The sequence below is a fragment of the Lemur catta genome, chromosome 1 (genome assembly GCF_020740605.2).
Source record: "Lemur catta isolate mLemCat1 chromosome 1, mLemCat1.pri, whole genome shotgun sequence".
In the NCBI taxonomy this organism is placed as follows: domain Eukaryota; kingdom Metazoa; phylum Chordata; class Mammalia; order Primates; family Lemuridae; genus Lemur; species Lemur catta.
In genome coordinates this window covers 81,575,635-81,589,313 of record NC_059128.1, presented here as the reverse complement: position 1 = coordinate 81,589,313, position 13,679 = coordinate 81,575,635, and the positions used below count along the sequence as shown (strand labels likewise).

Below are 13,679 nucleotides of genomic sequence, written 5' to 3'. Positions count from 1 at the left end.
ATCCTGTGATCACACCTGTATTGTGTGGGTTAGATGAGTTGACACACAGAAAGCATTTAGACAATGCTTGGTATGCTGCATATTCACATTCTTGGTATTATTGTTGTTGTTATTGTCATCTTCAATAAAGGGTCCAGATCTAACCTAGCCAGTGTGTGAAAGATATTTCTCCTATCTTACCAAAGTTAATTCTGTTTTTAAAATAATTTTTTTCTGGTGTATGCTGTCACTTAACGTTTCTGGATATTGATGTATGTTAAGTGGCCTTAATGAGGATGGTAGCGGTCATTTTTACTAACAGGTTGAAAAAAATGTTTTAATAAATAGTCTCTTCACACAATCTTTGGCAGGTGTTATATGATTCCACTGTTAACTTTTATCACTTTGAGAAGAGCACATTCTTCTTAATACCTTTGAATTATGTCTTCCTATATCCTTAAATGAGGTTTTGAATCCTGTAGGCTTTTCAGTATACTTGTGTTAAGTAGAGGTGTGGCTGGGGAAATACAGAGGATCCAGGTTGAAGAACCATTCTTAAAATATGCCTTGAGATATTATGCTGGTTCTAGAACCTTAGGCTCTGCCCCTCCCAGTTTTTCTTCGTGACTCTTTCACTGACTCCAGTGACATTTACTCGTATATCTGTCAGAATAGAAAATGGACCTTTACTATTATATAGCTTCATAATGACAATGCTGTTTATGTTAGCATTGACTCTAATATAAGCCATGAAATACTGTTTGGTTTAGCCTTTAGGATAGCATAGAAGAGTGGTGATTTTGCTTTTAAAAAGGTTAACCTTGCATGTAAACACTGTCACTGCTGTGTTTTTGACTAACAGGGTGAACTTGAGTCAGAAGATACTTGAATCTGGTCCACTTGGAGTTCTATTTTGTTTTATAAATGAAGAGCAGTACTTAGACTGGAGAAAAAGTGTTCTTATTTTGAGGTTGTAAGCCTTTCCAGATTTCAAGGGTGTCAGCCCGGTCATTGCAGTACTCCCAGGAGGCTTGGGTCCAACCTCACATCTCCCTAGGTCAGTACAGAAAGCCCTACTGGTCTTAGAGATGAGGCCATGCAGATTCCCTGTGTCCTGAGGTCACTTCTAGCCTAAACAGGAAGTTCTCAATTTTCTATCTCCTCCTACTGGTGCCATATCTGTTGACATTTGTTAGTGTGTGGGTTGGGCTATTGAAAAGTTCCCCTTGAAGGAGGTGGTCAGATTTGTCCTAAGGGACTTTTACTATTCCTTGGAGGGCACCAATGGTGGCAGGCCTTGAGGGCTAACTGCAGTTACAGCCTGCGTAGCATTCAGGATGTTTACTAGGGGATGTCCTTAATGAGAAGGATCAATGCCTATAGATGAGATGTAGAGGAGTCAATAGTGTGCAGATGGAACAGATGAGCTGTGGTGCAGCCCAGTGATAGCCTCGGCTGACCCAAGAAGGAAATGAGGAACTGGAGTGGCCTTCAGAGTTGTCTCCCATTGGGTTGAGATGACCAAACCTTTATCCTTCTTCCACAATTGCTTTTCAGGTGTAGAGTGGCTGGGAAAGGTGGGACCTCAGGCAAGGTGGGCTCTCTGTGGCTCAGACATTCCTCGAAGGGGCCAAGAACCACAGGCTATGTGCTGACAGCATTGCCAGCAGCTGGGGCACCAAGTCTTTCCTTGATGGGGGTTGGGGTGGAGCACCCAGTGTCCACCACAGTTCACTCACAGAAAACCATCCTAATGGTAGTGTGGGTGCCATTGAGAACACCAAGTTGACCCTTAGGCTGGTCACCCAAGTTGGCCAAGTCTTGGTCAGCACTCAGACCACAAGATCTTCTCTGTAGGATTTCAATATCTGCTGTGTGGAAAATAGGTTGAAATGATATACAGTAAGTGATGTAGCCAAATATAGAACATGTAGTGGAGGAGTTTAACTCAATGCAAAACATGGAAACAAAGGAGGAAACAAAATTATAAAATAAATGACATTTGGAATATTAGCATGCTGTGGTTACTTGGTGAAACAACAGTACCCAGTTTTAGATTTTAAAGGGGGTGATTTTATTTTGCTCTAATCTCTTGAATTTGTTACATCCCTTGGGTAAATCAGCACTGGGAGAAACAGCACCTATTCTTTGAGTTGATTGTTCTCTATGCAGCTTTTACTTTGCAAAGATGGATATTTCCAGGGACATGATTTGACTAGTGTTGACACCTGAATCTTTGTAATGATGAACAGTTTTGTACTATGTTCTATGAATACTGAAACTCTTATTATATTCCAGATATTGATGAATGCAGCACTATTCCTGGAATCTGTGATGGGGGCGAGTGTACAAACACAGTCAGCAGTTACTTTTGCAAATGTCCGCCTGGTTTTTACACCTCTCCAGATGGTACCAGATGCATAGGTAGGTTTAATTACAAGCAGCATGCGTGGTTTGTACAAATCAGTTCCATAATGAACATCTTTCTATACAGGTTTTTAAGGGGGATACATAATTTATTACGTGAGGCAAAATGTGCATTTATGGAAAGATGTTAAACAGTTGAGCACCCTCTTAAAGAACAGAGGCACCTTGTGGTCTTGTTTTGGGATTTTTTTTGCCTCCCATAAAAGAGGGATGCTCCAAGAGGCCCTACAGATATCCTTGGTCTAGAAATTAATATTGCGGTTATGTAGCATCAAACCTTGAAGCCACCCCGGATGTCTGTCTCTTTTTACCCCCACCTTCAATCATTTCCTGGAACTTGTGTTAATTTAGGCCTGACATTTTGCAATAATCTCTTAATTGGTCTCCTTGCTTTCTGGCTTCTCTACAATCCATCATGTCACATATGTCTTCCTAAAATAGCGCTTTGATTAAATAACACTCTTGCTCAAACACCTCTAGTAGTTTTCCACTGGGACTTGGAAATCAGTGGTTCTCAGTCTGTGTCTAGTAGATCCTTCAGGCACTGTGTAGCATCCCAGGGCTGCAGGGAATGCAGAAGAGGACAGTGAAAAGGGGGAGGGCTCCTGTCCCCAACCCCCCAGTCCAGGTGTGGCAATTCTGCTTTTACCTGTTGTGAGCATTAAAGTATCAATTGATTAATCAATCAAATTGATGTAAAGTATCAATTAAATGAGGGGTTCTGTGGTTTTAAAAATAGATTTGACGAGTGCTAGATTCAGCAATCGTTAAGACCTCCTTCAAAGTCCAGTATTCTAGATTAAGATTCCAATGCAAGAGTGCATAGCCTGATAGTTAAGGGGCTTCACTCTCTGATCCCCTCCCGACCCGCTAACCTGTCAGCACAGTCCTGGCTCCTCACCCCCAAGTGGCCCGTGCATTTGGGTTCCTACATGTCTTTAATCATACATAGTTCACTACTGAGAACACTTGTCTCCCCAATTCCAGCCCCCTTTCATGCTTCTGCTCAGATTGTGTATCTTTGAGGACGTCCCGGATCAGCTTACTTAAAAGCAGTTTCTTCCTTACCTGAGGATGTGCTTCTCATAAATGGCCTTATAGGGGAATTCTGTGTGCCTGTATGTTTTTGTCTTTCTGATTAAGTTGTAAGTTCCCTTAAAGACTAGTAACTGCTGCCCTTGTTTCCCTGGGGTTCTCAGCACACTTCCTTGCATGTAGGAGGCACTCAAGTATTTGTTAAATATCAAAATGAGTAATTCGTTATTATTAGGGCAAAGCTAGGAATCCTGTGGCACATTGTCTTGGGGAAAGATGAAGGCTATCTTTTCCTTTTTGTTTCTAGTCCATATTTTCAAAAACATTCAGCTTCACATCTTCGCCACAAGCCATGATTCCAGACCAAAACTGAATTGCACTTGAAATTCTGAATTCCTTTTTACTTAGTCACATATAATAAAAGCCGAGGGCAGTCTCTTACGGTTGACATTTGAGTAAGTACAACTAGTGAGGGAAGCATATCTGGACTTTTCCTTAGAAACAACAGTGGTGTCTGGATTGCCTAATTTTCCAGAATCTATCATAGACACTGGCACTAGAGTCAAAGAAAGGCAAGTGCAATTTGTGTGGCTTCTTTTTCTTCCCAAACTGTCCTGATTATCACATGACCACCAGTGGATTTGATTAGCTGAGAGAGAGATTAGAAGATTTGCATGGCCAGACTATAGGTAGATTCTTTTTAACCCTCAAAGAGAACCCCAAACTCCATGAAAAGAATTAAAATACATTCACATATCAGATGGTTTACATTTTAAAAATTCTCTTCTTTTTATTAGATATATCCATTCTAACTTTTTATGAAGGATGAAGGGAACTAAGATTCATGGATCACCTCCTAGGTGTGAGGTATTTTATGTAAATTATCTGACTTGATGTTTGCAGCAGTATCGTGGATGAGAAGCGGCTGAGATTTAGGGAGTTTAGGTAAATAATTCGGTCCAATTGCTTATGTGGGTAACGGTGAGGAAGCTGCAATTCTGAGTGCACGGCCTGGGCTTGCCCCATTGCCTTGCCCATCAACACCAGTGCAGTCAATTCTCTCTTGCCACACCCCTGGGCAAGCACGGTTTCTTCTTCCTTCAAACTATATGGTACTGATAATTAGCAACTTGTTATATGAAATGACCTTTCTGCCTTCCCTAATGCTCATATTTACCTCCACAGAAAACCACAGAGACTCCCAAAATTATCCCTAGTGGCAAGAAAATATAAATACTCCTTAGTTTATAAACAAATCCAAGGTTTGTCTATAAACTGGTTGTTTGGAATTAGTAAATCTACCCAATAGAAAACCCCATATGTAGATGGTGGTATGTGTTATCTTCCTTATACATCTCTTCTAAGCATGGAATTCCAACTCTCACCTCCTGCCACCATATTCGGAGACTCTCAAACCTCCTTGGCCCGACACTCCCTTTGTCCTCTAAGCTCTTGCAGTATTATTTTTATTTTTGTACTGTGATCTTCCTTTGGCAATTTATACAACTCTGTGTAGGGTTGTCTTTTCACATTGGTGTATTCTCTCTCCAACTCCCCAGGAGTCAAAGATACCCTGTCCCTAGTTTGGACCTCACAGCTCCTAGCTCTTGGACACAACAGTGTTAATGATTGATTAGGAGAAGCCTCTTGACAAGCTAGGATGACTTGCAAACACCCATTTAGTCCATCATATATTTATTTGAATATAATGTGATTTCTGGGTCCTGTGAGTAAGGGCCAGGTGATTCAGAGGAGGAGGAAAGAGGAAGGTTTCCTAGTCCTTTTCTGATAGATGTCTTGACCAGGGCAGATTTGAAATGGAGGGAAGTTGTCTATGGTTCCTTCTACTTCCCTTTATATCTCCAGATCCTGACATTTTTGGCTCCAGTAGGTCTTCAGATTATCCCAAAGCCACCGCTTACTCTCTGTGCAGGTGATCCAGTTCCAGAGCATTTCCCACTGGCTGTGGCACTGCTACCTAATGAAGGAAAAAAACCTCAGGCTGGTGTGCCCAGTGGGGTCAGTTCCTCCACGTGGGTCCTGCTTTTCAGTTTTTTCCTTGCTTTCCTTATTAGCCCAGGTATCTTCTTTAAAATTATAAGTTGTGTAAGTGTGCATTTTTAACAAAAGTTCTCCTTCAGCAAAAAAAAAAAAAAAAAAAAAAAGAAATTAGCAAAGTGATTATTGTATGTGCAGGTGCCATTTGTAAATCAGGGACTGCCAGGAACCCAAACTCAACTTGTAAGTTTTTCAGCCCCAACATTCACCATTTTGATCAAGAGTCTGTAACTCATTGATTTAGCATAACATGTAAGTCAGATGGGCAATAACATAGTATCATAGTTAATGTGCAAAATAATAGACATTAGCCCATTAAGAGTTTGCCATTGGCAGCTGTAGGTCCCAGTTTTGCTCTAAAAGATACCCCATGCTGAAAATTATATGTACAAATTTCATAATTTGGTCAAATGTTTATACTGGGTTTTGACCACCAAATTCATTTGAAGCTGGGATATAAGCCAGTTTTTGAATATCTCTTCCCATTCTGAATAGCCTTTGGTTTCCATGCCCCAAATATTTACCAGTTCCCAAGTACATAAAGTATTAGTGGCTTTAAGGCATTGCAAATTAGGACGTAGGAAGTTCTGATTCTTCACCTTCTTCATGGGGGAGGTGCCACCCGTGGCTTCACAGAACATACTTGTTGCGCACCCTCTCCAGCCATTTATCCTGGACCAGGCTGTAACAAAACCTGTTCTGCCTCTTTGCTGAGACTATTAGTCTGACCAGAGATGCAGGAACTGGAACCACAAAAAAATTTTGGAAAGCACATTTCTACTTGCTAGTGGTTTTAAGTACTTTTCGGAAATAATCTTGTATCCTTTAAAGTTGACCCATAATTTTCTTTTATGGTGTGTCTAGGTTTGTTTTAGCCTTCTTCACTTGATGTTAATGATTTAAATGTTTCTAAATTAGCCTCGTTTTTATTTTATTTCATTATTACTTTATTGAAGCCCTCGAGATTTGAAGGCTTGGTGTTCTTAAGAATGATGTAGATAGCAATTACAGGTATGACCCTCTGTGAGCAAACTTGGTATTTAATATTCAGACTTACAGGAAACATAGAGATGGATTTTTGGCTATAAAAAAATCTTCACTTTACAAAAGGATTTACCACTTAATATTCCTTTAAATGACAAGCATATTTAAAATATTATTTACTTTTCAAAATATGAACTACACAGAGATAGGCTTTATTGGAGAGAGGTACACCCTCAACATGTGTAAGGTAGATAAAGGTGTTTTGCACTTTGCTACCTGCCCTCTCTATTCCATGGTAATATCTCCAAGGCATATGGAGCAGATAGGTTTTTCGTGTGTCATGAACTCTTTTTGGTAGCCTAGAGTTGTACTGCAGTGTGTCAGATGTTGTCATGACAGTCAGACATGATGTAACCCAATAAAAGTGATCCATAGTAATGTGTCTTACCATGTTGCTTTGAGAAGATACTTTTCTGCCAAAAACTTCCTTCTAGAATCGTATGCTATAGAACTAAGAACTTGGAATCATATACATTTTGAACTTGTAAATAATTAGTGCCTTATAAAATCTGTTAGGGGCCCAGGACAAAAGGTAATCTTGATTAATAAACATTGGATCCAAATGCAAAGCAGCTCATTCCTTTAAAAGAAAGTTTCACGTGTCTGACTCACAGTTTCAGACTGAAAAATAAGAATGATCTTTTAGAAATGTAGACTATAGCACAGATTTAATGTTGTTTTAAAATAGATTTATATAAATATTTGCCTAAAATGGCTCGAATTAAGTAGTGTGAAACCAAGGACAGCCCAGTCTGTCTTCAGTATAGACATGTCTTTATAAATAATTAACTGTCACTGCCAGTGATTTTCTTAGTCTCTCTTTTCCTATGGCACATGTGGTTTTAATCATTCGTTCCCACCTTGGGTATGGAATGTGGGACTTCAGCCAAGTGCACCAGCACACAGGGGCAAAAGGTGTGAGACAAGGGATTTCTGATGGAGCATTGTTCTTGCACGGGGCTCGCAGCTTCCCTTCCAGGGCAGAAGTGTGAGTTAATCCTGCCGTAGCCCGAGTGTGAAGTGTGCAGGTGCCGGGCCAGGGGAGTGTTGTTACAGGTTTGATCGCAGTGATGTGTATATGTTTCTTTGTCCTCTCAGATGTTCGCCCAGGATACTGTTACACGGCTCTGGCAAACGGGCGCTGTTCTAACCAGCTGCCGCAGTCCATAACCAAAATGCAGTGCTGCTGTGACGCTGGCCGATGCTGGTCTCCAGGGGTCACTGTCGCCCCCGAGATGTGTCCCATCAGAGCAACTGGTAAGAGCCCTTCCAGTTATCTGCAGAGTATCCCAACCCAACCCTCACAAGCCCAGTGGCAATGTGCCTGATGTCGATCTAATGGAAACCCAGGTAAATGAATAGATGCCAAAAAATGTAAGAGATGACATCCAGGGAAATTTCCCCAGATGTTGAATAGGGAATATGCAGAGATCTATACAGAAAGTACTGTTTTCAGGTCCTGCTTCTTACTTAGCTTGCTTATTACCACTGAACAGCAACCTTTTCTGGAAATACTTGCTCTCTCTTACTCTCATTTGAGTACTCAGTGGTTCTCATGTAGTACTCAAAAACAGCCCTTTCAGAACTTTTAAGGTGAGTGATTCATTTCCTCTCTCCCTAACATTGAACTCTTTCCTCTTCCTCGTTGCTAAGTCCTGTTGATTTTTTTTCCTTCACAATTTCTCTTTTATCTGTTATATTCTTTTGATTTCCGTTAAAAGCTTATTTTTTCTAGTCTGGACTGTAGCAGTGGCCTCCTAAGTGGTCTCCAGGAAATCCACAGGTGCTACATACCTTTCCCAAAGTATAACTCAGTGAAGTTCAGTTAAAATAATTATGTCTGGAGAAAATATAGCAAGGATGTCCAGAAAAATTTCCCTAGGATGAACTCAGGCAATATACAGTGGTCCAAGTCAGTCCATTTCTTGCAAGGAAAATTTTGCTGCTTAGCATGGCATTAAAAGTCCCCAAATCTGATCCCAGTTCATCTTTTAAATGTTGTTCTTTATGGGAACTTTATTTTCTAGTTAAATTTTATGATTGTGTTTTCCCTGAAGCCAGTCTGAGCATTTCTAAACTCGATCTGTACTTTTCTCCTAAACCTTCTTCCTAGTTCAGGTCCTTACTCCCTATTCCTGCCACCCTTGCCTGTTACATATCCTCTTGTTATATATCCACTCAAACATGACCTGATACATGAATGTCCCAAGATAACCACTGCTAGAAATTCTCCCTTCTTCCTTGTGCTCTGTGTGTGCTGTTGCAACGTGCTGTTGCAATGTCGTTCACGTATTGCTTTTTTACTAGTTGGTAAGTCTCACGAGGAGATATCATTCATCACTGTACTCCCATATCTCTCACGCTTTTTCCACTTCCACAGTACTTAGCAAAATCTTGCTTATAGAAGGCATTCAAGTACAGTGAACAACTTATTTCCTTAATAAGTAATACCTTTCCCACCAACTGGGCATATTTCAAAACATCATGTTGTACACAATATATATATACAATTTTATTTGTTAATTAAAATAATAAATAAATAAAGCCCGCCTTCTTTAGTTCAGTAGGGGACCATTTAGTAAGTCACTGTTTAGAAGCACACGACTTCCCTCCAAGACATATGGCTTGGGTGCCAGGAGAATCGCTTTTTGAATGCATGTGCTAACTTAGGGATCAGCTGCCTTGATGTGGATTCCTTCCTGTGTTGAGGCCTTGAATAGAGGAGAGAGGACTAGAGCAGGTTTAGGTGCCTGCAGGAGGACCTATCTTGGGGCTGATGGGGCAGAGGACCAGGTTCCTGTGTGTGGCTTTGCAGGGAGCTACTCTTCCGTGTGCACCACTGAAAGATGTGCAACCCTGAGATAGCCTAGGACAAAGCAGATTGATAGAGCAAACTAACTTGCAGGTAGGTTTTTGTTTGCCCAAATGTTCCAGTACCAGTGCTACATAGTTCTGGGCTCTTAACTTATGGAGATGAAATAGGAAGGACTTTAGATTGGTCAGCTTTTCACTCTTTTTAAAAAAAAAAAAAGCATCATTGCTGGGTTAAATGGAGATAAAAAAGGTGGACACCAGCTAAACAAAATTAAGCTCCAGGTTGCTGATCCTGAATGTAAAGGAGTTCATGGGAAAGTTATTAATCTGTAGGGCATAGGAAGGTGTATAGGACCCATCCGATAAACTTTCCTAGAGAGGTTAACATGAGTTTACTGACATGCTTAAAGTAAAATACCCACCTCATTAGCAGAAATGCTGATAAGCTAACTGGCTTCTTTTATATAAATCTGAAAAGTCTTAAAAAGAAAGGCTGAATTGGTGCTTGCAAGTTCTTGGAAGCAGTGTGTTCCTTAATATAATTACCATTCAATTAAATCTAACACATAGTTAATGAATTCCTCTTCTGTACAGTTTGCAGGGGTAGGCTGAGAGTGGGGACTAGTCATGAATTACACGTGATCTTTGACCTCAAAGACTATGCTGTTCTAGTGGTAGAAACTTGTTGGAAGCAGGCGCCCAGGAAGTGATGGATATGGCACACCCAGATGGTGACTCTGTAGGAAGAATCACTGTTGTTTGACAGAAGGGACTGTGGCATCCTGAGTTGTGGAAGCATGAACAGTACCTAACTCCTTTCCAAATACAGTCAAGTACTACAGAATCTCTGTGAGTCGAAACTCCAGCTGGATAATAAATAAAATGCTATAATAGAATTCTCTGAAAACATAACAACACAAACTTGGCCTGAGTTGGAAATGTCAAAGATGATTGAAGAAGTTTTAGAAATGGACTAGAAAATATCAAAAGGGTTTGTGCTAGCTAGGCATATTCAGCCACATGTAAATTGGCAGAATGTCCCATGAGGTTGAAATATAAATATTAAATATATTTCAGTAAGACATATTACCATCTTAAAATAAGTTAAATTTTAGTAAATAAGGAAAAGAAAAATAGTAGCCTAATTTCTATTAATGGCTGAAACTAGCATAGAAAGTTATCTATGGGAAAATCGCTGTGTAAATGTGATAATAAAATGACCACCAACATTGTGGCAAGAGAGGAAAAAAAAAGAAATTTAAAAATCACATAGTTTACTTATAGAAGGGAACTATGACAAAATATGGCTATTTGTAGGAGACATTAGAATGAATAAAATAAATACATCCCTGGAAACCTGGATACTGCTTGAGAACACCATTTTGGAAGCTCAGAAAAAAAAATTGTCACAAACCTAAAGATGATTTATTCTAATAAAGACCTGGTATTATGAAAAATAGTAATCATCCTAAAAATGTGCAATCATAGGGAACCATGGTTAAGTCAGGGTGTACTCACTGCAAGGATGACAGTGCAGCATTAACACCAGACCCAGCACCCCCTGGTATTTCTCCTCCCCTGTAGACCACTTCTCCATCTATTTTATTGTCTTTTACAAATCTGTATTCCTCAGGCCCTGTCTCTGGACTTGCTTCTCTTTGACTTCCACACCTTTCTTACATGAGCTCATCCATCCCCGTGGCTTTACATACCACCTCGCTACTGATGACTCCAAAACTTACATGCAGCCCTGATTCCTCCCTTAGGTTGCAGACTCTTGTATTATTGCTCTGTGATATCTCCATTTGGATGTCTGCTATCTCAAAAATCATGTGTTCAAAATAGAACTTGGCTACTACCCACTAAACCTGCCCCCACCACAACTTTGCCCATCTAGGCAAGGGCACCAGCATTCACCCAGTTGCTCAAACAGACAACTAGAAGTCATTCTTGATTTCTTGTTTCCTCAGCTCCCACATTTACTCCTTCACCAAGCATTGCCCATTTATCTCTAAAATATGCTTCAGATTTGTCCACTTCTATTCCATCTCATGACTGCCTCCCTGTCCAGCCATCATTATCTCACCCTGGGTTTTCTGCAACCGCCTTGCTCCCTGCAGTACATTCCCCCTGTGTCAAGAAGAGGGATCTTCTGAAAATGGTCATCTGATCATGCCCTGTCCCTGCTGAAGACCTCCAGTGGTTTTGCATTGCATATAAGATAACATCCAAGCTTTTTAGTGTGTGCTCTGGAGGGCCCTGTGGGATCCACAGGTGGGACTGGATGGAAAAAGGAGCGTCTTATGTTTTCTGAGAGGTGAATTTTTGTACAAGTAAAGACTTCCTAGGTTTTGGGAGGGGCAGGTGATGTGGTACACACTCTGGGGAAGTTTGTTTTGGGTTTGATTTATTGTTCCAGAATGGTTGCTGCTGTAGGTATTAAAAATGAGAATGAAGTCAGTTGGTTCTTTCCTTTTCCCCAGTTGACCTATGTGGTTTGAAGATCAATTGTATTTAAAATTTTTTTTTAAAAGTAAGGATGACTGATAAGCTACAGCTCAGCTGTTGTGTTATGTTGTATTGTGTTTTTCCAGAGGATTTCAACAAGCTGTGCTCTGTCCCCATGGTACTTCCTGGGAGACCAGAATATCCTCCCCCACCCCTGGGCCCCATTCCTCCAGTTCTCCCTGTTCCTCCTGGCTTTCCTCCTGGACCTCAAATTCCGATCCCTCAACCACCAGTGGAATATCCGTATCCATCTCGGGAACCACCAAGTAAGAATTCAGAAGTCATCTAGTTATTTTTCTTGCATTACTCAGGTTAATTTTTTTGTTTATTTATGCTGCTTCAGTCGTTAAGTAAGTTTGCCAGTTATTAGATTCAATTTTTTAGTTTAAGTAATGTTATATTTACGTTTCTCAGTTTTCCTACTGCATAGAGAAAAATGAGAGGCTTCCTTTCATATTCTCCAGAGGGTAATGCACTTTTGTTATGGATGTTTTCAACCAACTGTGGGAGAGTTACAGGAGAGATTTAAATCTGATTCACAGGATTAATTAAAGAGGAGAAATAAAATTATACTTTGGGTTATATAGCTTGCAAAGCAATTTTGTAAAAAATTCAATACCGGTATCTCTCTGCTTTTGTTATTTCCCCAAACTGGAGGCTTGAGACTGAGGTGGTGGATGGAGCAGGGAGAAGCAGGCAGAGGTGCAGGCTGCAGCCGGGCTGCATGCTTCCCTGTGCAAGTGCCATCTCTGTTGGCAGGGTGGAAATAGCCTCTGTTGTCACCAGACGACCTTTGCCCAAAGAGTGTCCTCCTTCCTGATTCAGTGTCTTGTCCATCATTGCCAGATAAAGTCCTGGTGAAAGGAGCCATGGTCAAAATAATTTTAATGGGGTTTAATGTTGTTCTAGGGGTGCTACCAGTCAATGTCACTGATTACTGCCAGTTGGTCCGCTATCTCTGTCAGAATGGGCGCTGCATTCCAACTCCGGGGAGCTACCGGTGCGAGTGCAACAAAGGATTCCAGCTGGACCTCCGTGGGGAGTGTATCGGTATGTGATCCATCTTTGGTTGGCAGCAAGGGGCTGTTGTAATTCTGTTCCACGACTGTGTTGGTTTTCTGTTGCTGCTGTAGCAGATTACCTCAAACGTAGTGGCTTGACGCAATACAAATTTATTACCTTTCAGTTCTATAGCTTAGAAATCCAATGCAGGTCTTACTGGGCTAACATCCGGGGGTTGGCAGGGCTGTGTTCCTTCTGGAGGCTCTAGAGCATAGTCCACTTCCTCGCCTTTTCCAACTGCTAGTGGCTGAGTGCTCATGGCCCCTTCCTCCGTCTTCAAAGCCAGCAGTGTAGCATCCTCAAACCTCTCTCTGACTCTCTGGTTCTCTCTTCCAATTCCCTTTTCCTCTTTTAAGGATCTTTGTGATTTTATTGGGCCACCTGTATACTCCGAGACCCTCCCCATCTTGAGGTCAGCTGATTAGCCACCTTAATTCCGTCTGCAACTTTTAATTCCCCTTTGCCATGTAACACGTTCACGGTTTCTGGGAATTTAGTACATGAAGCTATTTGGTGGCCATTGTTCTGCCTACTACAGTGACTTTTAAGTTCCATTGTAAAATATATTCAAGTCATTGCTGGTAACTCCAACTTAAGTCATCCTGCCAAAAGACTGGCCATTAAAAGAAAGCATTAAAAATATTCCCAAATTATGAAATTGTTCACATTTTACTAATTTAAATGGGTAACTTACCGCCTCTCTCTGGTTACTCATTAAAAACTGAAGAGAGAAACTTTAAATTGCTGCTGAG

At 40.8% G+C, this 13,679-nt stretch overlaps 1 protein-coding gene across 1 annotated transcript in view; it reads left to right on the top strand.

The window, feature by feature from the left end:
• The window catches only part of FBN1 (fibrillin 1), a 226,294-nt gene that overhangs the window by 112,867 nt on the left and 99,748 nt on the right, over window positions 1-13,679 (top strand). The window contains exons 8-11 of the mRNA XM_045528600.1: window positions 2,278-2,403; window positions 7,642-7,800; window positions 11,952-12,131; window positions 12,775-12,915. Of these exons, the coding sequence (XP_045384556.1) occupies window positions 2,278-2,403; window positions 7,642-7,800; window positions 11,952-12,131; window positions 12,775-12,915 (606 nt within the window). The remainder of the gene's footprint in view (window positions 1-2,277; window positions 2,404-7,641; window positions 7,801-11,951; window positions 12,132-12,774; window positions 12,916-13,679) is intronic.